The 24,025-nt window shown below is 45.9% G+C and overlaps 1 protein-coding gene across 7 annotated transcripts in view; it reads left to right on the top strand.

Annotated features, from left to right (window-relative positions):
- Window positions 1-24,025, top strand: part of ZWILCH (zwilch kinetochore protein) — a 266,547-nt gene that overhangs the window by 104,691 nt on the left and 137,831 nt on the right. For 4 of the 7 annotated variants that reach the window (XM_069222873.1, XM_069222874.1, XM_069222871.1 and 1 more), the window contains one exon: window positions 15,488-18,211. The exons of the other annotated variants lie outside the window; for them this stretch is intronic. In XM_069222873.1, the coding sequence (XP_069078974.1) occupies window positions 15,753-17,864 (2,112 nt within the window). In that variant the 5' untranslated portion in view covers window positions 15,488-15,752 and the 3' untranslated portion in view covers window positions 17,865-18,211. Of the gene's footprint in view, window positions 1-15,487; window positions 18,212-24,025 lie in introns of those variants that run through there. 7 annotated transcript variants of the gene reach the window in all.

Raw genomic sequence — 24,025 nt, 5'->3', positions numbered from 1 at the left:
AAACCGCTCAGCAACTGATGTGCCATCCACTTCCCCCACGCCATTTTATGTTTCTGAGAACAGCACATGAAGATGTAAATGGGTTGTTCTTGTTTGGCACACCAATTCTTCACACCTGGCTAGAGGAGGAGGGGATGAGGACATCCAGAATTTGGCAATGTCTCTCTTGGTCAATAATGTGCCAATCCCAATAAGGGTGCGATTTCTCACACCCCCCAGCCCCCAAACACCCCCTTACAATATCCAACATTGCTGCCTACGGAGAAAGTTTTAATGTCATTCCCAACCATCTTGAAAAGTAAGCAAAAACAGCCCTCCAGGAATGCTAAATGGGACATGCCCACACCACATGAAGAAATGGGTGCACGGCTCCAGGCCAGGCAAAGAAGCTGTGCACCCTGGTGAACATATAAACCTCTCTCAAATCTGAGTCGTCCATGGGTCCCAGCCAGGTTGCAACACCTGGAGTGTCCGGAGGGTTCACCACGCTTGATATCCCGCCTGCACCAATGGAGCCGGTAAGAATCCTGGTTTCCAGGGGGGGTTAACTCTGGGACCTCAGTGAGGGCATTTTGAGGTTGGTTAAGGGTGTAATGCAGATGAAAGTAATGAAAAAAACTGGGACTTGCCATAGGGAATGTTCCATTTAGAGTGTGTGGAATGATTTCATATGGGACACCTGCCATATGTCCCCAACTGTGGCGGTACCAGTATAGTCCCATTTATTTAACCCTTTCAGGGAGGCTGAGTGGTGCAGTCACTGTTCCTTCCAACAAGGTTCTTTCTAGTGTTATACTTTTCTCCCATCTGGCCCTTTTAAGCCCAGACTGCCATGCTAGCAAGACCACCCTAGTGGGATCTAGGAGGTGGTGGGGAAAGGGATCTATATGAAGTATAGTATATTAGCTTGGCCCATGGATGCTATCTCCAGACAGTACGCTGGGTTGTGTCACCCTCTGCACTTCCAGTCATTAAACACTAATATGGGAGCTGCCCAAAAGCATAGGCGAATGTTAGCCAAGGCCATTCCTCCATCATATCATATAATGTATTTTTTTGTTTACATCTGTATATTGCTTTTTTTCAATTATAGAAAAGCCAAGAACACATTATACAAAAGCAGTATCAGTTGACAGGGATATTTTATGCATTGGCAAGAACGAAATTGTCATGCATGCTGCGTTGTTAGCTATGTAACGCCGGGGCCTGAAGAGCCTCACATAGTACCTGTGGAATAAGCTGAGGAGAAATGGGCTGAAGGCATACATGCAGTCCACGAACTTGGGTGCAGCAATACCAATGAGTGAGATCAGCAAGTGAGGATCACAGGAAACAATATTGTGCAATGTCAGATATAAACAACTGAGGAGCCCAGCTAGGGACAACTGGAACATATAAAAAGATATATATTAATATTGGACAGAGACTTCTAGTTGCAGATTCCTTACCTTAAAATTTCCCCCAGGCGTCAGACTGGATCCGGAGATTTTTCTTTGAGCAGTACCCTTGCGCTCCTTTAGATGGTGTCGGTCTTCTCCACATGCGTTGTGGTGTTGTGGTTGCCGTGATGAGGTTGCAATGGTATATAGGCGCCACCCCGGCACACTGAGGTCAGTTGTTTTCTTTCTGCGCTACGTGCAGATCCGGTGAACAGCTACCCTTAGTCAATTTGTGACTAGCTTTGTACTTTTTGTTGTTACTTTTTGGTGCTTCAGTGATATCACGGAAGACCGGGTTCAAACCGTGTGACTCCTGCCACCGAATGATGTTGGAGACAGATCTGCACTTCGTGTGTGGTGTCCGGTGAGCGACCATGTCCCAAAGTCATGCTTCGTGTGCTTGGCCATGAACCCGAGGCTTTGATGGAGCGGTCCCTGAAGCTCATGGCTGCCAGGCGCTAGTCTCTGCATCACTCCCGGTCTCGTTTGAGAGGAAGGTCTCAAGACCGTCCATCACCACTCTTCGTCATCCCATTCCAAATCTTTGGGACACTTGGGTCATAAGAAGTTGAAGGCCACATATTCTTCGACTTCGCCCTGTCGCTCGGCCCATGGGATGTGGGACGAGCGTTAACGCTCTAGGCCTCTGTCTGCGAAGCATACTTCTGGGTCCGCTTCGCACCTCCCAGGAGCTGGAGCCACCCCTGCCCAGTTGAAGGAGTTTTACGAGGCTAATCACCTCATCTTTGGGCAGACCGACCCCCTTGCAGTGCCTTTAGGGCCCAGGGGATCAGATAGGGGCCCTCGGGTTCACTGCCCATGGATTCAGCTCTGGCCACTGAGGGCCCCTTCAGATCCATTGTCGGATCTGTGCATACGGTGGTCGTGCCAACACGACCTTCCAGGGCACCAACAAAGACATTAAAGCTTGCAATCCAGGTTAGCCCACAATAGTCCTCATCCTCGAGAAGCCAGAACGCCAGGTTGGATTCTGACCAGTTTTACTATGGGTATGAATATGGGAAAGGTTTGGAAGTGTCACTGGACCCTTTGGGATATCGGCTTGACAACCCTGACATGGACTGGGCACAGGAATTAGGTGAGTCTAGTGATCTGCATACTTCTCCAGAAAACTGCATTCTTTTTCCCCGTACCATTGCTACGGCGGATGGAGCGCCATATTCTATAGTGATCAGTATGACAGCCGAGGTCCTTGGCCTCGAGCTTCCTGTGTCAGTCAGGACTAACCTCCTGACTGAGGTGCTTAAGCCTGGGGCTTCCACTTCTGAACCCCTTTTGCCCTTCAATAAAGCCCTCACGGATGTCCTTCTGGGTACCTGGTCCAGACCCAGCTTAGGGGGTCCTGTGAATAGTACAGTCGCCCACCGCCATTGGCCTGCGCCAAAAGTCCCTAAATTCCTGTCCCAGCACCCTATGCCTGAGAGCCTTGTCATCCAGGCTTCTTCCTCTGGCTCATTCCCACCCACCCCCACAGATAGGGAATCAAAAAGACTGGATCAACTTGGTAAGAAAATGTTTTCCTCTTCCTGTCTGGCTTTGCGGTCTGTGAACACCAAATGCCTTTTGGGCCGCTACACCCTTTAATTGTGGGATATGGTCTCCCAGGTATTGCCTCAGATCCCGGATCAGGCCCGGGCCATCATCTCCAAAGCCGTTGCTGATGGGGAGGGATGCGGCCAAGTTCACGATTCATTGTGGGCTGGACAGGACCGACTCACTAGGCAGATCGGTTGCGTCAACGGTGGCCTTGAGACGCCACGCCTGGTTGAGGACGTCTGGTTTTTCGAGGGGTGTCCAACAGTCTCACAAAAATATGCCCTTCGATGGCACCCGTCACTTAAGAGACAAAAGTTGACTCGGTGTTCGAGAGGTTCAGGGAGTCTTGGGCTATGGCTGGGTCCTTTGGCCTAGCGGCTGCCCCTCCTCCCCAATGGGGAAGTCACAGCTCTCTTGGCCAAGGGAGCCATACAGAGGGTCCCCGCACCAGAAGTAGATTGTGGTTGTTATTACTGGTGCCCAAAAAGAACAAGGGCCTATGTCCTACTCTAGACCTTCGGGCCCTCAATCTCTTCCTCAAGAAGGAGAAGTTCAAAATGCTCACTCTGGCTCAGGTCCTGTCTGCCTTGGACCTAGGAGACTAGATGGTAGCATTGAACTTGCAGCACGCTTACTTCCATATTACCCGTCTTGTCTGCCCACAGGTGCTATATGCAGTTTGTGGTAGGTCACAAGCACTTTAAATTTACAGTGTTCGCCTTCGGCCTTACCGGGTGTTCAAGAAAGTGATGGTGGTGGTTGCAGCTGTTCTGCGCAGGGTAGGCATTTCAGTCTTCCCCCACCTCGACGACAAGCTGTTGAAGATGAACATGCCCCAGAAAGTCATCTCCCACCTTCAGACTACAGCAAACCTTCTGCACTCGCTGGGGTTCACTATAAACATGTCGCACCTGATTCCTTCTCAGATGCTCTTTTATTGGAGCTATTCTGGACACAATGCAGATTCAGGTCTATCCTCCCGAAAAACGATTCCAGGATATTAAGGCTATGATTCCGATGTTTCAGCATCTATCCTGCATTTCACTGAGAATGACTGAGGCTGCTGGGCCTCATAGCCTCCTGTATCCTCCTGGTGTCACATGCCAGATGGCATATGCGGGCTCAGCAGTGAGATCTGAAGTTCCAGGGCACACAGCATCAGGGAAATCTCTCCAACATGGTCCAGATCTCAGAGGGAACTGTGAAAGACCTGCAGTGGTGACTTTTAAATCGCGATTGGGTCAGCGGCAGAACCCTCTCCCTTCCCCACCAAACCTTACAGTAGTGACAGATGAGTCACTCCTGAGACGGGGCAGCCACATGGGTGAGGCGGAGATCATAGGTCTCTGGTCTTCTGTGGGGTCCGGACTCCACATCAATCTTTTGGAGCTCCAGGCAATCAGGCTTGCATTGGAAACATTCTTTCCCTCTCCAAAAGGGAAAGTGGTTCAAGTGTTCATGTACAACAGTACCGCCATGTGGTACTGCAACAAGCAGAACAGAGTGTATTCGTGGACTCTTCATTAAGGGGCTCTGTGCCTCTGGATGTTGCTGGAACATCGGGGCATAATCCTAGTGGTTCAACATCTGGCGGGCTCTCTGAATGCCAGAGCAGATTAACTCAGCCGTCAATGCATAGTCTGTCACGGATGACATCTCCATCTGGAGGTGGAGCAAAGGCCTCTTTCAGCAGTGGGGAGGACCTTTGTTAGATCTGTTCGCCTCTGCAGAGAATGCGCAATATCAAGTGTTTTGCACGTTGGAGTTTCCAAAGAGGCGCACTCTCTGCTACGCTTTTCATCTTGAGTGGAACTCTGGCCTCCTTTATGCCTTGCCGCCTATACCACTTCTGTCCAGAGTTCTGAAGAAGATCAAGAGCAACCGGGCCCAAGTAATCCTTGTGGCTCCGGACTGGGCACGAAGAGTATGGTATCCAGAGCTACTGAGCATGGCTACGGATCCTTCAATCAGACTGCCCCTTCAAGATGATAATCTTTTGCAGCAGCAGGGGACGGTTCTCCACCTGAACCTGTCCAGTCTTTGCCCTCTTGCATGGAGATTGAGCAGTGGGACTTGACCGCTTTCGACCTTCCGCCCGAAATCTGTGATGTTATTCTGGTGGCCAGGCGGCCCTCCACCAAAACACTATATGCCTGTCGTTGGCATCCATTGTGACATGGTGTACCTACAAGTCTGTTGATCCCATTCTTGTACCTCTCTCTGAGATTCTCTTGTTCATTCTTTCTTTGGCCCAGCAGGGATCTGCTTCAGGCACCCTTAAAGGTTACTTACCGGCTATTTCAGCCTTTCTTAGATTGCCAGATCAACCTTCCTTATTCAAGTCTCCTATTGTTGGAAGGTTCCTCCAGGGACTCACCCATTTAGTTTCCTCTGACCCCGTTCATTATGCCCCAGTGGGACTTAAACCTGGTCCTAACTTAACTTTTGTGTGCTCCGTTTGAGTCGCTGCACAATTGACCCGTGCGGCTCCTAACAATCAGGGCTGCTTTTCTTGTTGCCATCATCTCTGCTCACAGAGTAAGTGAGCTTCAAGCTCTTTCTTCCAAGCCACCATTTTTGTCTGTCCACTCTGACAAAGAGGTGCTCCGTACAAGGGCCTCCTTCCTCGCTAACCTTGTTATCCCTTTTCACGTGGGTCAATCTATCACTTTACCTACTTTTTACACACACCCACATCCCTCTCATGAAGAGGAGAGACTCCACCATCTGGATCCAAAAAGAGAGTTGCCGTTCTACCTCTATCATACTAGTGATTTCCAGTTAGACGATCAAGTCTTTGCTGGATATGTGGGTGTGAAGAAAGGGAAGGCGGTGTAGAAGCGTATCACCCGATGGTACTGCTCTGCATCAGAATGTGCTACGCTTTGGCAAAGAAGCAACCCCCGAGGGCTTGCGTGCTCACTCCACCGTAGCAACTGCTTACACCACAGCGTTAGCACGCGGAGTTCCTGTTCTGGAAATCTGTTAGGGAGCAACGTGGGCATCCCTGCACAAATTCATTAAAATTACTGCCTGGACAGTCGGGTCCGCAGACACTGCTACTTTGGCCGTTCAGCCCTGCAGGACTTTCTAGTATGATCTTGGTTCGCAACCCACCACCAGGGATGGTATTGCTTAGTGGGTATCTATTGTGAGGTGAGGAATCTGCAAGTAATAGTCTCTATCAGATGAACAAGTTACTTACCTTTGGTAATGATTTATCTGGTAGAGATATATTCTAGTTGCAGATTCCTTACTAATGACAGGTGGGGGCGCGGGGTCTCTGCAGTAGGCATGGCAAGTGAGGCCATGACAGAATGCAGCGCATCTCACATCACACCTTCCACCTCTCCATCACAGGGCATCTGGTGGTGGGGAAGCATCAGGTATATTAGTGTGTAGGTCAGGCATAATGGCTTACCAGCTGCTGGATATTGGGTGTCTGCGAAGCCCCACAGCGTCTTCTCTGTGTAAGGCAACGCTCTCAGCCTGTGCCCAGTTAGTGAACGACTACATCCAAGGTGTGGAGGGTCCGGTGATTTCCATCTTTGAGTGATCAGTCTTTTAGTCAATAATAAACCCAAATCAATAAATCCTGATGTGACTTTTTCTTGCTCCTACTACTTAGTCCTAGCACGCATACCTCCCATGTGTTGGAGAGAGCTGTATCAGTACAACGTATTAGATGACTCATTACTCCTCGTCAATAGCCCAGTAAGCGAAAGCAAGCCCAAAGCGTATGTATAATATCAGCATTTACCAGCTCACAACAGGGGCATGTGGCATCTGTGCAGTGAAAATATCTATTTATGTTGTCAGGAGTGAGGTAGGCCCTGTGCACAATATATAGCTGAATAAAAGAAATCGGGCGTTGCAGGGTATGTGAATAGGACCCTCTAACAGGGCAGACCATTCCCTGCCGATGCATGGGCAGTTGAGGACCTCCTTCCACCGCCCATGAAGGGATGTGAGCGTTGGCACTGGGTGCAAGCGCAAAGATCCAGCCAGCGCAGCAAATCTCTACCCTGACCTAAAATATGGAAGTAACTGTATGGGGGTTTGCAGGTCATATGACCACATCTTTGCCACATTAGGGATGCGTGAAGGAGAAATTGTCAAAGGAGGAGTCCATCCGCGTCTACCAGCAACTTGTAAGACAGAAGCATCCTGTCTATAGAAATTGCCTACCAACTTTATTCCCACCTCAGCCCAAGCAGATAGTTCTGCTGTAATGGTGAAGTGCTGCCCGCACAGTGTGCCCAGGAGCGTTAAAGTTGGCTCATAAGGTGTGATCTGCCTCATGAGATAGAGGCTATGCCTAAAGCAGCGATGCACCACTAACAGAAGTGCATGTTTGGGCGGCAGTTGTCGGGCACAAGGGTGGAACAGCTGGAAGATACTGGCTGGGCTCCAGGCCGGCAGCACTGTAGCTGCCAGCCACTTTGCTACCCACTGAAGTTGGGACATTGAGTAATAATACTCAAATTTGGGGACTTCCAATCCTCCGTGATGTGTGGGCTGGTAAAGCTTGTTGAGTGCCATGTGACATTTAGAGGTGTTCATATGAAGTTCCTAATCACTCCTTCGAATGAGCAACAAAAGGAGGCTTGAATATACCCGGGCAGATTAGCAAAATAATACAGGAGTTGTGAAAGTACAACCATTTTTGGGCAGAGCCACTCTGCCTGCCACAGACAGGGGCAGGGTCTTCCAGAAGGTCATCTGGGCTGCAGTGAGGTAACAGCACGTGTCAAGTTACCATATAGTAATTCTGCAGGTGTATGATAGATTTGGATTCTCAGATATCTAAACATATTCAGCTACCAGGTAAGGGGCGGGGTTGCAAGCAGATCGATGCCCTGGTTTGAAGTGGTCTGCAAAAGTGGGAAAAGGCAGGATTTAGCCCAGTGCATCTCTGACAGTTTGCTTCCCTCTCTGGCCTGAGTGTGGGTGGTCACATCAGGAATAAAATAAATGTCCCTTGTAGGAAGTTGGCTCTGTATGTACTATTTCAAAGTAAGAAATAGCATGTACAGAGTCCAAGAGTTCCCCTTAGAGGTAAGATAGTGGCAAAAAGAGATAATTCTAATGCTCTATTTTGTGGTAGTGTGGTCGAGCAGTAGGCTTATCAGAGGGTAGTGTTAAGCATTTGTTGTACACACACAGGCAATAAATGAGGAACACACACTCGAAGACAATTCCAGGCCAATAGGTTTTTGTATAGAAAAATATATTTTCTTAGTTTATTTTAAGAACCACAGGTTCAAGATTTACAAGTAATACTTCAAATGAAAGGTATTTCACTTAGGTAACTTAGGAACTTTGAATCAGCAAAATAGCATGTATAGTTTTCACAAAAATGGCAATAAGCTATTTTAAAACTAGACACAGTGCAATTTTCAACAGTTCCTGGGGGAGGTAAGTGTTTGTTAGTTTTGCAGGTAAGTAAACCACCTACAGGGTTCAAAGTTGGGTCCAAGGTAGCCCACTGTTGGGGGTTCAGGGCAACCCCAAAGTTACCACACCAGCAGCTCAGGGCCGGTCAGGTGCAGAGGTCAAAGTGGTGTCCAAAACGCATAGGCTTCAATGGAGAAGGGGGTGCCCCGGTTCCAGTCTGCCAGCAGGTAGGTAACCGCGTCTTCGGCGGGGCAGACCAGGGGGGTTTTGTAGGGCACTGGGGGGGACACAAGTCAGCACAAAAAGTACACCCTCAGCGGCACAGGGGCGGCCGGGTGCAGAGTGCAAACAGGTGTCCGGTTTGCAATGGCGTTCAATGGGAGACCCAGGGGTCCCTTCAGCGAAGCAGGGAAGGGGGGGGGGGGGGCTCCTCGGGGTAGCCACCACCTGGGCAAGGGAGAGGGCCACCTGGGGGCCGCTTCTGCACTGGAGGTCGGATCCTTCAGGTCCTGGGGGCTGCGGGTGCAGTGTCTTTACCAGGCATCTTAGGAGCAGGCAGTCGCGGTCAGGGGGAGCCTCTGGATTCCCTCTGCAAGCGTCGCTGGGGGGGCTCAGAGGGGTCAACTCTGGCTACTCACAGGGTCGCAGTCGCCGGGGAGTCCTCCCTTTAGTGTTGTTTCTCCGCAGGTCGAGCCGGGGATGTCTGGTGCAGAGTGCAAAGTCTCACGCTTCCGGCAGGAAACGTGGAGTCCTTTTAAAGTTGTTTCTTTGTTGCAAAGTTGTTTCTTCTTTGGAGCAGAGCCGATGTTCTCTGGAGTTCTTGGTCCTTTTAGATGCAGGGTAGTCCTCTGAGGCTTCAGAAGTCGCTGGACCCTGTGGGACCCGTCGCTGGTGCAGTTTTTCTTGAAGTGGAGAGACAGGCCGGTAGTGCTGGGGCCAAAGCAGTTGGTGTCTCTGTCTTCTCTGCAGGGCATTCAGGTCAGCAGTCCTTCTTTGTCTTCAGGTTGCAGGAATCTATCTTGCTAGGTTCTCGGAGCCCCTAAATACTCAATTTAGGGGTGTGTTTAGGTCTGGGGGGTTAGTAGCCAATGGCTACTAGCCCTGAGGGTGGCGACACCCTCTTTGTGCCTCCTCCCTGAGGGGAGGGGGGCACATCCCTAATCCTATTGGGGGAATCCTCCATCTGCAGGATGTAGGATTTCTAAAAGTCAGAGTCACCTCAGCTCAGGGCACCTTAGGGGCTGTCCTGACTGGCCAGTGACTCCTCCTTGTTTTTCTCATTATCTCTTCTGGCCTTGCCTCCAAAAGTGGGGCCGTGGCCGGAGGGGGCGGGCATCTCCACTAGCTGGAGTGCCCTGGGGGCGCTGTAACAAAGGGGGTGAGCCTTTGAGGCTCACCGCCAGGTATTACAGTTCCTGCAGGGGGAGGTGAGAAGCACCTCCACCCAGTACAGGCTTTGTTACTAGCCACAGAGTGACAAAGGCACTCTCCCCATGTGGCCAGCAACATGTCTGGTGTGTGGCAGGCTGGCACAACTAGTCAGCCCACACTGGAAGTCGGGTATGTTTTCAGGGGGCATCTCTAAGATGCCCTCTGGGGTGTTTTTCACAATAAAATGTATACTGGCATCAGTGTGCAATTATTGTGCTGAGAAGTTTGATACCAAACTTCCCAGTTTTCAGTGTAGCTATTATGGTGCTGTGGAGTTCGTGTATGACAGACTCCCAGACCATATACCCTTAGGGCTACCCTGCACTTACAATGTCTAAGGTTTTGCTTAGACACTGTAGGGGCATAGTGCTCATGCACCTACGCCCTCACCTATGGTATAGTGCACCCTGCCTTAGGGCTGTAAGAGGGGTGACTTATCTATGCCATAGGCAGTGTGAGGTTGGCATGGCACCCTGAGGGGAGTGCCATGTCGACTTAGTCATTTTCTCCCCACCAGCACACACAAGCTGGCAAGCAGTGTGTCTGTGCTGAGTGAGGGGTCCCCAAGGTGGCATAAGACATGCTGCAGCCCTTAGAGACCTTCCCTGGCATCAGGGCCCTTGGTACCAGGGGTACCAGTTACAAGGGACTTACCTGGATGACAGGGTGTGCCAATTGTGGAAACAAAGGTACAGTTTTAGGGAAAGAACACTGGTGCTGGGGCCTGGTTAGCAGGAGTCAGCACACTTTCAAATCATAACTTGGCATCAGCAAAGGCAAAAAGTCAGGGGGTAACCATGCCAAGGAGGCATTTCCTTACATCCCTCAAATACATAAGTATGTCATCAGCAAGGAGGGAGACCAAGTGGACACCATCTCCCAGGGGTATTCCCCACTCGCCACCATCGCACTCAAAGGTGAACTGCCAGAGGTTCCACCGTCAGTGAATGGAGCAGTGGAGAGAGTGGGCACCCCTGGCACGTGCCTGTGGCTATGGGGATTGGATCTGAAAAAAGGGAGCAGTTCTTTACCCCGGCCAACAGCAGTGTGTATAGTAAACGGATGAGTCTGAGGAATCCACCTCCAAAGCCATACTGGGGCAACACTCGGAACAAAAAGGAACTTTCTAGAGAGTCAGAAACTGTTTCCAAATCAAGGACCAAGCAGCCTGCACGAGGCCATGTTCCTGGGGCTTATTCCAGAATGCGTAAAAACTCTGCATGTTGAGTGAAGTAGTTTGGGCCCGGACAAACCCATTTTGATCCAAGTGTACTAACTTTGGAATTGATGGTGCTAGGCGATCCACCAGGATTATCGCCAGCATTTTATAGTCTGTATTCAGTAGTGCTAGTGGCCAGTACGAACCCAGGATTTCAGGATCTTTGCCTGGCTTTGGCAGAGACATGAAGAGCAGCTCTCGGAGAGAGACTGGGTGCGGGAGGTTTCGAATGCCTCCGCATATCATGACTGCAAGCAGGGTATTAACAGTGAAGTATAGGCCTTATAGAATTCTGCAGTTAAGCTGTCTGGGCCCGGGTCATACCTGTCGCCAATGCTCTAATAGCCACATGTATTTCGAAAGGTGTGATGGGGACATCCAATTCTGCCGTCTGGTCCTATGCAGGGGAAGGGCACATTAGTCAGGAAAGAGGTGATATTATCTGGGATAGCCGCAGTGATTGATTGAACGAAGGAGGTTTAGTGACGCGTTAGTTCACTATGGATTTCACACTAAGTATAAAGTAATGGTACAGCAACGGATTGCAGTGTTACCATGGGATAGCTGAGCCGATCTGGCGGTATCAGCCATGCCAGAAGCGAGCCGGCTCTGAGCCGTAGAATTTTTGTGTTTTTTTAGCTGAATGGGTGGTTTAGTTATGACATCGCAAGCGTTCTAATAGAGCCACGTGTTCATGCTGCGCTTCCGCCAATCCAAGTCTGCCAGTCGGGTCAATTACAGCTGTATTTTCTAAGCATAAGAGCTGATGCTCAATGTGCAAAATGTCAATATCTAGTCGCTGTCATGTGTTCTAACGCAACCCCAGACAGTGCCCTCGCAACGTCACCTTAAATGGATCCCACTCAGTGGATCTTGTTGCAGTAGAGTCTTTGTTGAGATCAAAAAATCCCTCAATGACTGCAGCAACAGAGGAACGAAAGAGTGGGTCCTCCAGTGCTGCTGCCTGAAGGTGCTACATGGGATTGGGGGAGGGTCTACATCCCACATAAACTGCAGACATTGGGGATTATAATCAGAATGGGTGCGACCCACATAGTCAATGGGTTGACACGGGGGGTGCGCCAGTGTACCTACTCTGTCAGCCTTTATTTGCAATTAGTGAGGTGCAGAGTAAAAGGAGTATATTTGGGGCGTTGCAACAGCGACAAATGTCTATTAGGCCCCAGTTTTGTAGCCAGCTATTAAGTGCCTGAGCATTGGAGGAGGCAGCCATGAAGGGCAGCAGATGGAACGACCGATCTAAAGTAGTATCGAACACGCTATTAAAATCGCCCTCCAGCGGCCTCGGGATTCCAAGCCAGTGCAATAGAATCCCGGAAAGTAAATGCAAGAATGTCACTTGATTGGTGTTGGGGGGCGTATATGCTACCTAGCAGGACATGACCTCTGGGTCCGTGGCCACCTCATCTGGCATGAACGCTGTCCCTGGCTTAACCCACAGCAATGTTCCACAAGCATATAAGGAAAAATAAGTGGCCAAGATTTGTCCACACCAGCGTCGCTGTAACTTAACTGCTTCTTGGCACGTTAAATGAGGCTCCTGCAGTAGTGCAATATGAATAGCACGGCGTCTAAGGTAAGAGTAGATGGCATATCCGCGTTTGGGTGCCTGGATGCCATCGACGTTCCAGGCTAGTGCTTTAATGGATGTCATGTTGTCAAGGCAGGCAGGGTAATGACGAGACACAAGCAGCGAAGTTAAAATTGTGGGCACGTGTGTACGTTTTTATGTAAGAAACCTTTTGTGGGTGCTACAGAGAATATAATTGAACACAATTGATGTTTTGAAAAAATCTTATTGACACATGATTTGTGTTCATGTTGTGATGAACTAACTAATGTATCTGGCTGATTGGGGTCACTTTGCTTTGATTTTCATTTTGAACAGGACAACCCTGCCCAAAATATTAAGAGGGTGATTTGCCCACTTTTCAAGATCTGCAGTAAGTTTGTCAGTTATGGGTTTGATTATATAGTGCGATTTCGCAATTGCTTCCTGAAACATCTCCAAAAAGTGGGGGATCAGGAGGGACTGAAAGCAGCAGTAGCTTTCTACGGGGTACCCGCCCGGTCCTGGGGTTTTACTGTGGTTCATGTCTTGAATGGCAGAGGCAATTTCCTCTTGCGAGAGGGGGAGATCTGGGTCAGCACCCTTGCTAGCGCATACCATTGACAATCAGTGGGGTAGAGGCTTCATGAGGGGGGCGGTCTCAGGTTACATAGAGGGCACAATAGTAATCGGCAAATATTTCTGCAATGTCTGTCACCGCAGTTACCCTCTCTCTGCATTCAGTCAAAAGAGATGGAACAATCTGGGAAGCAACAACCCATATATTAGATTTCCCTACTTGTAGATCTCAGTGTTTTTAATTGTTCACTTTTTCTCTAAGCCTACTTCAGGTAGGTAGTTACACAGTTAATGAATACAGAAGTGCAAGGATGGCTATTGGACAGGGAGGGAGATGACTGAATCTCTTGTTATGATCCATTTTAGCCTAATGTTTGAGAAGGAGTAGTGCGCCAGACATAAGTTTGTACTATTGATGCTTGTGCTGTAGCAGCCGCGTGTGAGGGAATCTTGCAGCGATGTGATCCGTGCCGCACTATTTCTATGTTCTGTGAGCGGAAGCATACGCTGGTGATGCATGTTCTGCGTTTCTTTGGAGCGTTGCTGTAATTGATGCTTGTACTGCAGCTGCTTGTGTTGCAGCAGCCTTGGCCAATAAGTATTTAATATAGGTGGCGCAGACGCGAGGCACAAATGGTCTGTGCAAGTCATTGAATATTAAAGCCAGGGATGTTGGCTTTGTCTGCAGTAGTTTATCCTAGTCCTGTTGTAGTTTATGGGATTCTTTTTTCTTAATCACGGTAGTGCTGTCAAGTTTTTAATTATTGTATTTAAATATTTTTTAGAGTACGAGACACTACCAGGCTTTTGATTTAAAAATCATTATGTATCCATGTTTTTCCTCTGCTTTCGAACCAAAAAATGAAATCTTGCTATGAATAACCGAATAGTCCTACTCTGACACCCAGCCTCACCCCTTCTCAGAATAAATGAACCTTGCAGCTGCAGTCCTTTGCCTTCTTCTGTGCAGTCTTACAGTTGTATCTGAGGAACTTATAAGTAAAGGCTTTTCCAAACGAAGGCTACGGTTCACTGATCCAGATTGTCATATGAATTTTACGTGTAGGCAAAAAAAAAATGTTTAATGACATAACATTGTCCGCAGAATGTGATTGTGACTGAAAGGAGAAGGTTAATGGGAGCAGTGATATAGTTATTTTTAGTTTTGGTGCTATTGGTTCTTTAGCAAGGGTTCCAAGACAAAACTTGTATTGGTATATACTTGCCACTATGGCGCATCTGTTTCAGCTTACTGCTTAAAGACAATTAAAAAAAAATAATCAGAAACGCTACCGCATCTTCTATACTGGAAGGAAAAACGTTTTTATTGACAGTTATTCACCAAAAGAAATTATAATTGATCCACACTGAAAAGAACATATGTTTTTAGAGTTAATCCATTGTAATGCCTTTCGGATAACAACTGCTGATTATACACGTCTGGGGGGAGGTTACCACTTCTTGTCAGTAGGTTGCCTCTCTCCATCATGTTGTAGAAATTAAACTGATTGAAATGGACTTACACTATGTCCTGCTGCTGTAGCTTTGAGGAGTACAGGGGTACTTGAGTCGCTTCCTTCTACCCCCATTCTTCCTGCCCTCTACCCAGAAACATCGGCGTAACACTCCAAGTGTATGATTGCACATCTGCAGAACTGCAGCTGCACCACTCTACAACTGCACAAGACTGCTGTTTAGTTGTGAATCTGCAGCAGAATTGAAACCAGTTATTTACAGTCTTTCAAAATGACCAATCTGAAGTATTAAAGAGACGGGTAGTGCAAATGTATTGCACTTTTGCAACAACAATTACACATCCGTAGTACTACAGCCAAGCTGTGCTTCTACATCTGCAGTTGCACATTGGCAGCAATACTTCCAGTGCACACCTCCCCAATTGCCTCATAGCACAACAGCATGCGAATACTACAACCTGATGATCCTACGCAACAAAATCACCAGTACTGCAGGCACAAATACGGCAGATCTGCAATTCCAACTGCAACGCTACAATAACAGCTGAAGCAATACAATTACAAGGTTAACACCACATAATTTCGATTTTCATAGAAAATATATTGTGCTTATGTTGATAACGTACACATGCAATACGTCAACCCTTTTGCATTTGCTCATGTTTAAAAAAAAATTGTGCTCAGTCGGGGCGTCATCGTCCTTGCTTGGCCATAAAAGCAACTTGCACTTGTAGGGAACCTGTTTTAACAAAATGATTGTGCCCTTCTGTCCTAGCATGCCACTTTCATCTACTAATAATCTCTTTCTCATCATCCCAAGGTTTCGTCACCACTGAATGGCCCATCATTTGTGGAGAGAGGACTGCTTCTCTGGAACACACTTTTCCTCTGAAATCTGTGCCACTACTTTCTCGGCTATCTTTAAAACGCTTCCTGAGCACCTGGTTGTTTAAGATGGGGTACACTGCTTGAATTCTGATCAGTTGAGGTGATAAATAGTTGTGCTTTGGGGATTTTGAGAATTGCGTCCTATAAAATGAATATAGCATCACAAGCCTAATCACAAGGTGGTTTATTTAGAAAAAATGAATACAGTTGAGGAGTTACTCCGCACGCCATTTTTGGATCGGACCCATGAAGAGAAACTTCAGTTGAAATTATTAGGACCTCATCAGCCTGATGTGAAAATGGAACAGAGGACTAAAGCTTACACCCGTAGGTTTACTGCAGCATGGTATGAAAAAAAGAAATGGCTTTGTGGGTGTCCTTTGAGGAAGGCATTGTTCTGCTTTCCATGCTTGCTGTTTGGTGGTGATAGTAACTGGACCAAAAAAGGAGTTAATGATTTGAAACATATTGCTGAAAAAATAAAAAAACATGACACCTCTAAATCACACTTGGACAACTCATTAAAGCTGGTTATGTTTGGACGTGTGAATATTGCAACACAGTTGGATGAACGCTATCGTGTGGAAATAAGTAAGCACAATATGAATGTTGATAAAAACAGATATATCCTATCTAAGATCATTGATTGCATTCGTTTTTGTGGTGCCTTTGAATTAGCCTTACGGGCTCAAGATGAGGTGGACTGCTCTTCAAATCCCGAAATATTTAGTGGCCTTGTGGATTTTGTCTCCAGCATAGACAGCGCCATGGAAACACATCTGAGAACTACAGCAGTGTTTCAGGGATCTTCACGAGCAATCCAAAGAGAGCTGCTGGACTGCATGTTGGATATCACTAGAGAGTTTATTGTACAGCAGTTACGAAGAACTGAATATGTGGCTGTCCAAGTTGACAATACTTCTGATGTGTCACCAAAAACCCAGTCGGCGCTAGTCTTTCGCTATATTGATGAGAAATGCAAACTTGTTGAAAGATTTTATTGTTTTACATTTTTACAAGATTCTAGAACAAAAAGCATAGCTACAGCTCTATTGGGTCACCTGCATAGTATCTTCCCAGAGCAGTGTAACAAAGCGAAAGTGATTGCTCAAACCTATGACGGTGCCTACGATGGTGCTAGTGTAATGCATGGAGAGGCTGGTGGGCTGCAGCGCAAAGTTCGCACTGTGTACCCAAATGCACATTATGTCCATGGCTATGCCCACCAACTAACCCTAATTGTACAGCAGGTTACATCCAAAATCCCGCAAGTACGAAGTTTCTTTTGTGATTTGTCTGGTTTTCCATCCTTTTTTATACCTTTTCCAAAAAGGACAAAGGTGTTGGAGGACATAGTGACCAGAAGGCTGCCAGGCCAAGCTCCAGTACGATGGGACTTCAACAGCCCGAAAGTCAATATTGTCTACGTGTACAGAGAGGATCTCTTTGAATGCTTTAAGACCATTGAACATTGTGGTCATTTTGAGTCAACGGCTATATGTGGAGCTCGGGGACTTACTAGAGTGTTGGGAGATAAGGAGTTCCTTTTCTTTCTCTTCTTATTTCATGACATAATGGCTCATGTTGATGCATTGTACAATCAGCTACAGAAGCAAGACATTGACACAACATCTGTTCATAGAGCTACAGAAGACTTTGCCAGCAGTATCTACTGTGTTCGAGAGTGTGTCGAACAATTGGGTTGTAGACTTCCAGAGAATTCTATGTTTCCAAGCCACAAAATGGATATTAAGACCTTGAACCAAGTGGCAAAAGAGGTGTGCGATATCCTAGTTGTTCACATAAAAGGACGCTTTACATTCACAAAACACTTGGTGAGTGCCAAGCTATTGCGAAGTAAACTATTTGAAAGCCATGATAAATCGTTTCCTGTGGATGCAGTGATTGATGCTTTGGGAGCATATCCCACACTAAACAGAGAAAGATTGAACACTGAGCTCTCACTCATATATAGTAGGCCTGAGTTCTGTCATGCTAGTGGTGGTGTTGCTTTATTTAGATTCTTTGTTGAGAACCATCTACAGGAGGCATTTTCAGAGACTGTGAAATTATTAAGAATTATCCTTACCACACCCATGGTTACAGCCGAGCCAGAGTGCTGCTTTTCTACTCTGAAGAACATTAAAACATTTTTAAGGAACACTATGAACCAGGATGGCCTCAATGCATTGGCAATGCTATCACTGGAAAAGCAGCTCATCCGAGAAATAACCGATTTTAACAAGCAAACCATTGAAAAGTTTGCTGCTCTTAAAAATCGCCAGGCAGCATTCATGTATAAGTTGTAAAATGATTGATTTTTGAATATTTTGTTCATCATGGCTAGTACAGCACCCTAAACGCAACACAAATTAGTCATGGAGAAACATTCTTATTATTATCTGTCTAGGATGGTTCATGATGCAGCGTTATTTCATTTATTAGGAAAGTGCAATAATAGTTGTGTTGAGGATAGTAGTTTGAACAGATGCCTTAAATAACACTTAAGTGTCTCTGTGTATGTTGTGTGGTTTTTTTAAATGTTGGTAGAATGCGTTTTCAATCAAGAATCTTTCAGTCTGCTATGTCCCCATATGGCCGGTAAAATGCCAGTGAAACTAAATGTGGGTCAATAAAAACAAGTTGTTTTGAACAATGTACACATTCATTCTTTACTGCAATGCAAAGCTAAAATTGAATGTTAGTAGCTGAGTACAGGCTAGGTTATCCTTCAACTTCATCTTTGATCTGAGTGATTCTTACCTGTTCATAACATTAATACATAGAAATGTAGCATTGCGTACACTGTATGCTTTTTTCACCTTCATTGAGAGAAGTCAGTCACAACACACTAAAGGATTCTGAGGTTATGAGCCCTTCTTATACTCAACACTGGTAAAGAGTATTACAATCGGTCCATCTACATATGTGCTAAATAAATGCACACATTAATATGCACACAAATATGGTTTTGTAGCTTAAACCTGTAGATTCATATGTTGCCATTATTCCTACATGCAGTGGTTGGGTCCAGTGTTTTTTTTCACAAAAATAGTTTTCTTTTTGGATGCTGACTATAGATTTAACCTGGCATGTCGATGTCCCAGTAATTAAATGTTATCTTTAGATTATTTTTTAGGTTGGTCTCTGAACAGGCAGGTGGGAACTGGTGTTCATACGCTTGAAATGTGAGGAACATTTAACAGAGAATTGCGTTTTGGAGTTGTATAAATGAACGTTCTGCTTGAGGAGTCCCTCTACTCTATTGACAGTGGCTATTTATTGTTACCAAACTCAGCGGTGCTTATTTTATTGAATTAGAAGGTTGAAGGGCTGAGTGGATCCACTGTGATTTTAACCTATGGCCATGAGGGGAAACATATATCTGGAGGAGAAAGATCAGCCCATTGAGTCACCAGACCCGGCTTAAGCCTGGATCCATTCAGATATTTAAACCGATTTTAGTGTCTAAAAAGACAACCTTAATTGACATGCCGACCTAAAAATCAAGGTTTTTTTTGTGCAGTCTTTGACCATAGGCAGTCCATTTCTGAGAATGACTGTTTATGCTGTTTTTTCTGTTAGTGGTTAAGGTTTTTGTTGTTGAAGAGAACGTAGTTTAATTTCGACTGAAAGTGTCACTGTCCATTAGCAAATTATTGGTGATCACAAATAAACTCATTACTTGGAACATATGTTTAACACTTAAATATTTCTAGATTCACATGCTGTGCACTATATCACCATTAAATATTGGGTCTTAGGCAAAGTTCATTATGACATAAACCATAAAACCACAATGCAACAGTACATGAGCACCACCTATAGATTGTCCCTGTTGCTGGGGGCTGCGTGTATAGTTTTGAAGTCAAATGCTAGACACTGGTAAGATAGATCACAAAATGTAAGATTTGATTTTGAGAGACAAAACAGGCATTTGGTTTTGAAACGTCACTGTAGGTCATCAGATCCCAAAATAGAAAAATAAAATCTTTAAAAGTTTCAGCTTTTAAAAGAATAATGGACAGGTGGAACGCAAAAAAAAAGTGCATTAAATGAAAAATCTTTTGATTAAGCATTAGAGCAACATGCTATACTATATAGGGAAGAAAACCAAAGTGCCTTGTCCATGATGCGCAAAAAATTGTAAAATCATAATTTATTCTAGTGAGTTAAGTTTTCTTTGAACCATAAGTTATTTCTGTGAATCTCTGATTGTTGGAAATAAGGTCTGTGGACTGGAGATCAAAGCATTTCTTTGGTTCACCTATTGCGGTGCCAAGCTCATTATTGTATTTGAGTATTTTTTTTATTTTGGTGCATCCCTACTAGATCCTAGGTAGGGTTATCCTGATTATATGGCTGATTGATCTGAAACATTCTGAAGTTGGATTGTGTCCGGACGGAGGTCACTGAAGTCGTAGCAAGGCTATTTTCAAATGTGGAGTCTTAAGGCTGAGTTGTGCCACTTTTCTGATACGTAGATTAGAGGTGGGTGAGCTGGACTGCCACCATCTGTACGCTAGAAAGGGATTTTGAACATTAAATATGATTTTGGAGCTTCACATTTTAGGCAGGCTGTAAACCCAAGTAGAGAAACAAAGCTCAATCTAAAATAACAAAGCGCAAAATCATAGCAGCATATGAAGAGATGTCCGATCTGCTCCAAAGACATTGGGAAGGCCATCCTAATTTGTTCTGGGGTTAAAAAGGGAAATTTAGAGCCTTATCAAGCAGATCAATGAGCACTGAGGTTAGGACTTCAATTAGACGAGTAAGCAAAGTAAATCATTTTTCAGGGCAGCATTTGTTAATCTGACTAAGTAGTCTTTTATAGTATATAGGGCAACATGGCTGCAGTGCAGTTTTCCTGGCTGTAGAAAATTATAGTATACAGCTGTGTAGAGAGAGTCAAGATCTGAAGTCTTGATGTGAGTTTAGACTGAGCTCCCATAAAGTCGCAAACATTCTGACTTACAAAGATAGCTGCCTTTGGTGAGCGATTCCTTATACACCAGTTGCTAGGGTGGCACAAGCAAAGTCCTTTCTCAGAAGAAGTGCATGGATATAAGAACAATTAATCGACCGCCAATAGGGTTGGGAAATAAAAACGAAAGTCAAAATCAAGACATTCAATAATTCACATTTTATATGGAAATACCCACAAAAAATAAGAGCATAGGGTGTAGTGAAGTATGGAAATTGTCCCACAAGTAATTATAGAGGGGGTCATGTTGGTGGGAGGGAGGCACATTGATTGTTATGCTGTAGGAAGTATGAAAAAATGTCAGTGTCATCCAATCACGTGACCAGCACCTACCCACTTCTATGGCTGATTTATTTATGCTTTATAAGTAACAACTATAAGCTGGATAAGTGGGAGTTAGTCTTCTTGAATTTTGTTACTTTGGCACTTAAACTTTTCTGAAGGCCAAAAGTCATTAGTGGAGAATTCCTGGATGCTGTCGCCAGATTGGGGTCCATGAAGTGGAATGCTCTAATTAAGTGGTATTTCTGTAGCCTTACACACCTCGCCATGAAGCGAGAATAGAAAAAAACTTTTGAGGATGCAATTTTTGGAGAAATCGGGCAATTTATCCCAGTCCTGTAGAAGTGAATTTTCTTCCAAATCCTGCTAGTATCACTTTACTGAATGGCACAGTTGCTTCAACAATCTGTTCAAGACAGATTTCTTGCTCGCCAGTCCCAGGAGCTTCTCTTTGCCTGTCCTGAACAATATCTGACAGTAAATTTCGCCTGAATAACAACGTGATCACAGAATTGTGCGTTAGTCTTTTGGATATTAGTTCAACTGAGGCAAGGGAAAAGTTCATTGTTTACTACTCTGCAAATGTAGATTTACTTGTAATTTCCTATCAAAAGTTTGATTTTTAGTGTTGTGATGGAATCTAAATTCAAATACTATGCTTTATAAGTAGGTGGTATAAATATATCCTTCACTCATCCTTCCCGTGCTTCTACATTGTGCAACGAAGCAAGAGTTAGTGCCATACATACCATAGCAATTTCCATGACATTTACACGAACACACAAGATCTGCTTACTCTGACACTGGCCCATCAGCAAGAGCTATCGCATGACTCTCCAGCCAAACTACAGGCTTTTCATTATAAAAACTGTACCCCACTTATGTGGCTGGACCTAGTGCCCGAAATAAAGCTACCCGAAATGCAACATGTACAGATTAAATTTTCTCACTCAAAACCAACCCCTTTTTTTTGCACTGTGTAGCTGTGGAATTTGGCTGTGTGCTGAGTGGGCAGCCAGGGAAACTTGACAAACCCAGGCATTCCTGAATACTAGACACCAATGGAACTCAAAGGTGGTGTGCCTTGCATGGAACACATAACCTCTTTATACCCACAATGCCCTTCAGACACTAAACGTCAGCAGAAAACTAATTTTCCTCACATTTTTGTGAGAGAAAGTTACAAAATCTGCAGCTATTCCACAGATATCTTACCACACAGGATTCCCACACGTCTGCTGATTAAAAAAGAAAAAGGGTATTGTACCTGTATGGCTAGATCCAGCCTCCGCCAATAGGAACTGATCAAACCAGGGACCACCCGAAAACTGAATTGGCTTAGCACAGTCCCTTGTTAGATCTGGTTTTGTAGCATGACAGGGTGGGCGCCCCCATCCTTTTGTTAATTTTGGTACCATTTCGAAGTCCCTGGTGTTTGTTGGGCTCTCTGCTCCCCTGGCCCCAGCAGCCCACATAAGGGGCAAACTAGAGGGGGGTGGGGAGTACCGACGACGATGACAGAAAGGCTTTCTTGTCATGGCCCCCATCCCTTTTCCCCCTTATTTTCCGAATGTAAAATCCCCGGTGTCTAGCGCGCTTTTTCTTCCCCAGGGGACAAAACCCCCAATTGGGGATGTTATTTCCTGGTGCCCTAGAAGGACAGATGCCTTTATCTTATTTTAGATCTTAGCCTTCCCAATTTCGTTCTGAAAAAGGAAAAGGACAAATTCAGGATGTTCACATTGGCCCAAGTTTTACCGGTCCTGAATCCAGAAGACTTGATGGTAGCCCTGAACCTGCAGGATGCCTTTTTTGCCGTGGGAACAAAACCCCCAATTGAGAAAGAGCCTCTATCAGCCTCGCAGGGGAAAAGGGGTGCAAAAGGATGGTTTTCCTTCCTGTGGGTGGGGACACAGCCCCATGGCACTTTGTTTCTTAAAAAAAAAATCCTGGGGTCTAACATGGGGGTGGAGGGAGGGGAATTATTCTGTTGTGTGTGTGTGTCGGGGGTGCACAAAGGCTTTATTTTCCCTATTTCGGTGGGAACCAACACCCGAGGGATTCGCTTCCCTTGGCCCTTTGACATGACCTCAGTGTCAATAGTGCCTGGATTGGAGCGCTGTTAATGTGGAGGTCCCGTCAGTCCTATCCGAACGTTAATTTGTGGATAAATTCTTTATATGCTGATGGATTCTTCGAGCTGCAGAATTTTCTCCTTTTGCATACCTCCATGCACCAGACTGGAATCTGGAGATTTTTGTCAGCATTGCTCCTACACACCAGTAAGTGAAGACATGCGGCTCAGCTTCGACTCAGCCTCCACTGCCACCCTGGAAGTGATACTTGAGTCACATAAAAGCGCCACTCGTGTGCTGATGTAATTTCCTTTCTTTCTGCACTCTGATATGCCTTCAGAGCGAGCTTCTCTTTCCTTATCAGTTGAAAAGTTTTTTTTTCTAAAAAAATAAAATGCCTCCGTGTGCAAGGGAAATGTCACTTTTTAAAGCAGGCCTTAAATCTTGTAGTGATTGTTGCACACACGTCTGTGACAGAAGAGGTATCCCTCTGGTGTCGAGGATGTGGCCACGACTCAGTCGTGCAGGAAGTGTACCCTGATGAAACTGTATGTCTCCAGACATCGTCATAAATCATGAAAAGGCTGCTCTCGCTTGAAGTAAAGGATTGCGACCCAGTCCTGTTATTGTGGCCAGTCCCGCAACAAGTCTTTGCCGCACTCAGACTTCAGACAAGTCCAAATCGTAGAGGATGAATTGCAAGATGTTCAAGCGTGCCTTGTGCTTGCCTCGCCACTCTTCTTCTGAGAAGTTGAAAGGGTGTCACGGTGCCCTGTGGTTTCCCACATGGTCCCCTGCTGAGGCACTGAGCCTGCTATTGGTTCTGATGCACCGTAAGTTCTGTATCTGTCAAAAACAGTGCACTAAATTAGGCATTTAAGGCTGCCATGCTTTGCACCTTTGGCACTTTACTGGTTCTCTCTAGTGCATCTTCAGACCCCCACTGATCCTCTGAGGAGTCCAGCTGGGGTTCTGCTCGGCCTCTGGAGCTGATCCCACACCTGGCACCATAATCCAAACTGGTCCTTGCTGCATCTATGTTGGAGGACTTTGAGCCCATAGTTCTGTCTAACTTTGTATTGAATCTACCCTGTTATCGAACAAGTTCAGCTCCTACGCGACCTGC

The sequence above is a fragment of the Pleurodeles waltl genome, chromosome 3_1 (assembly GCF_031143425.1).
Source record: "Pleurodeles waltl isolate 20211129_DDA chromosome 3_1, aPleWal1.hap1.20221129, whole genome shotgun sequence".
Classification (NCBI taxonomy): domain Eukaryota; kingdom Metazoa; phylum Chordata; class Amphibia; order Caudata; family Salamandridae; genus Pleurodeles; species Pleurodeles waltl.
The sequence above is the reverse complement of the archived record's forward strand: the minus strand, read 5'-3'. Positions and strand labels throughout refer to the sequence as shown.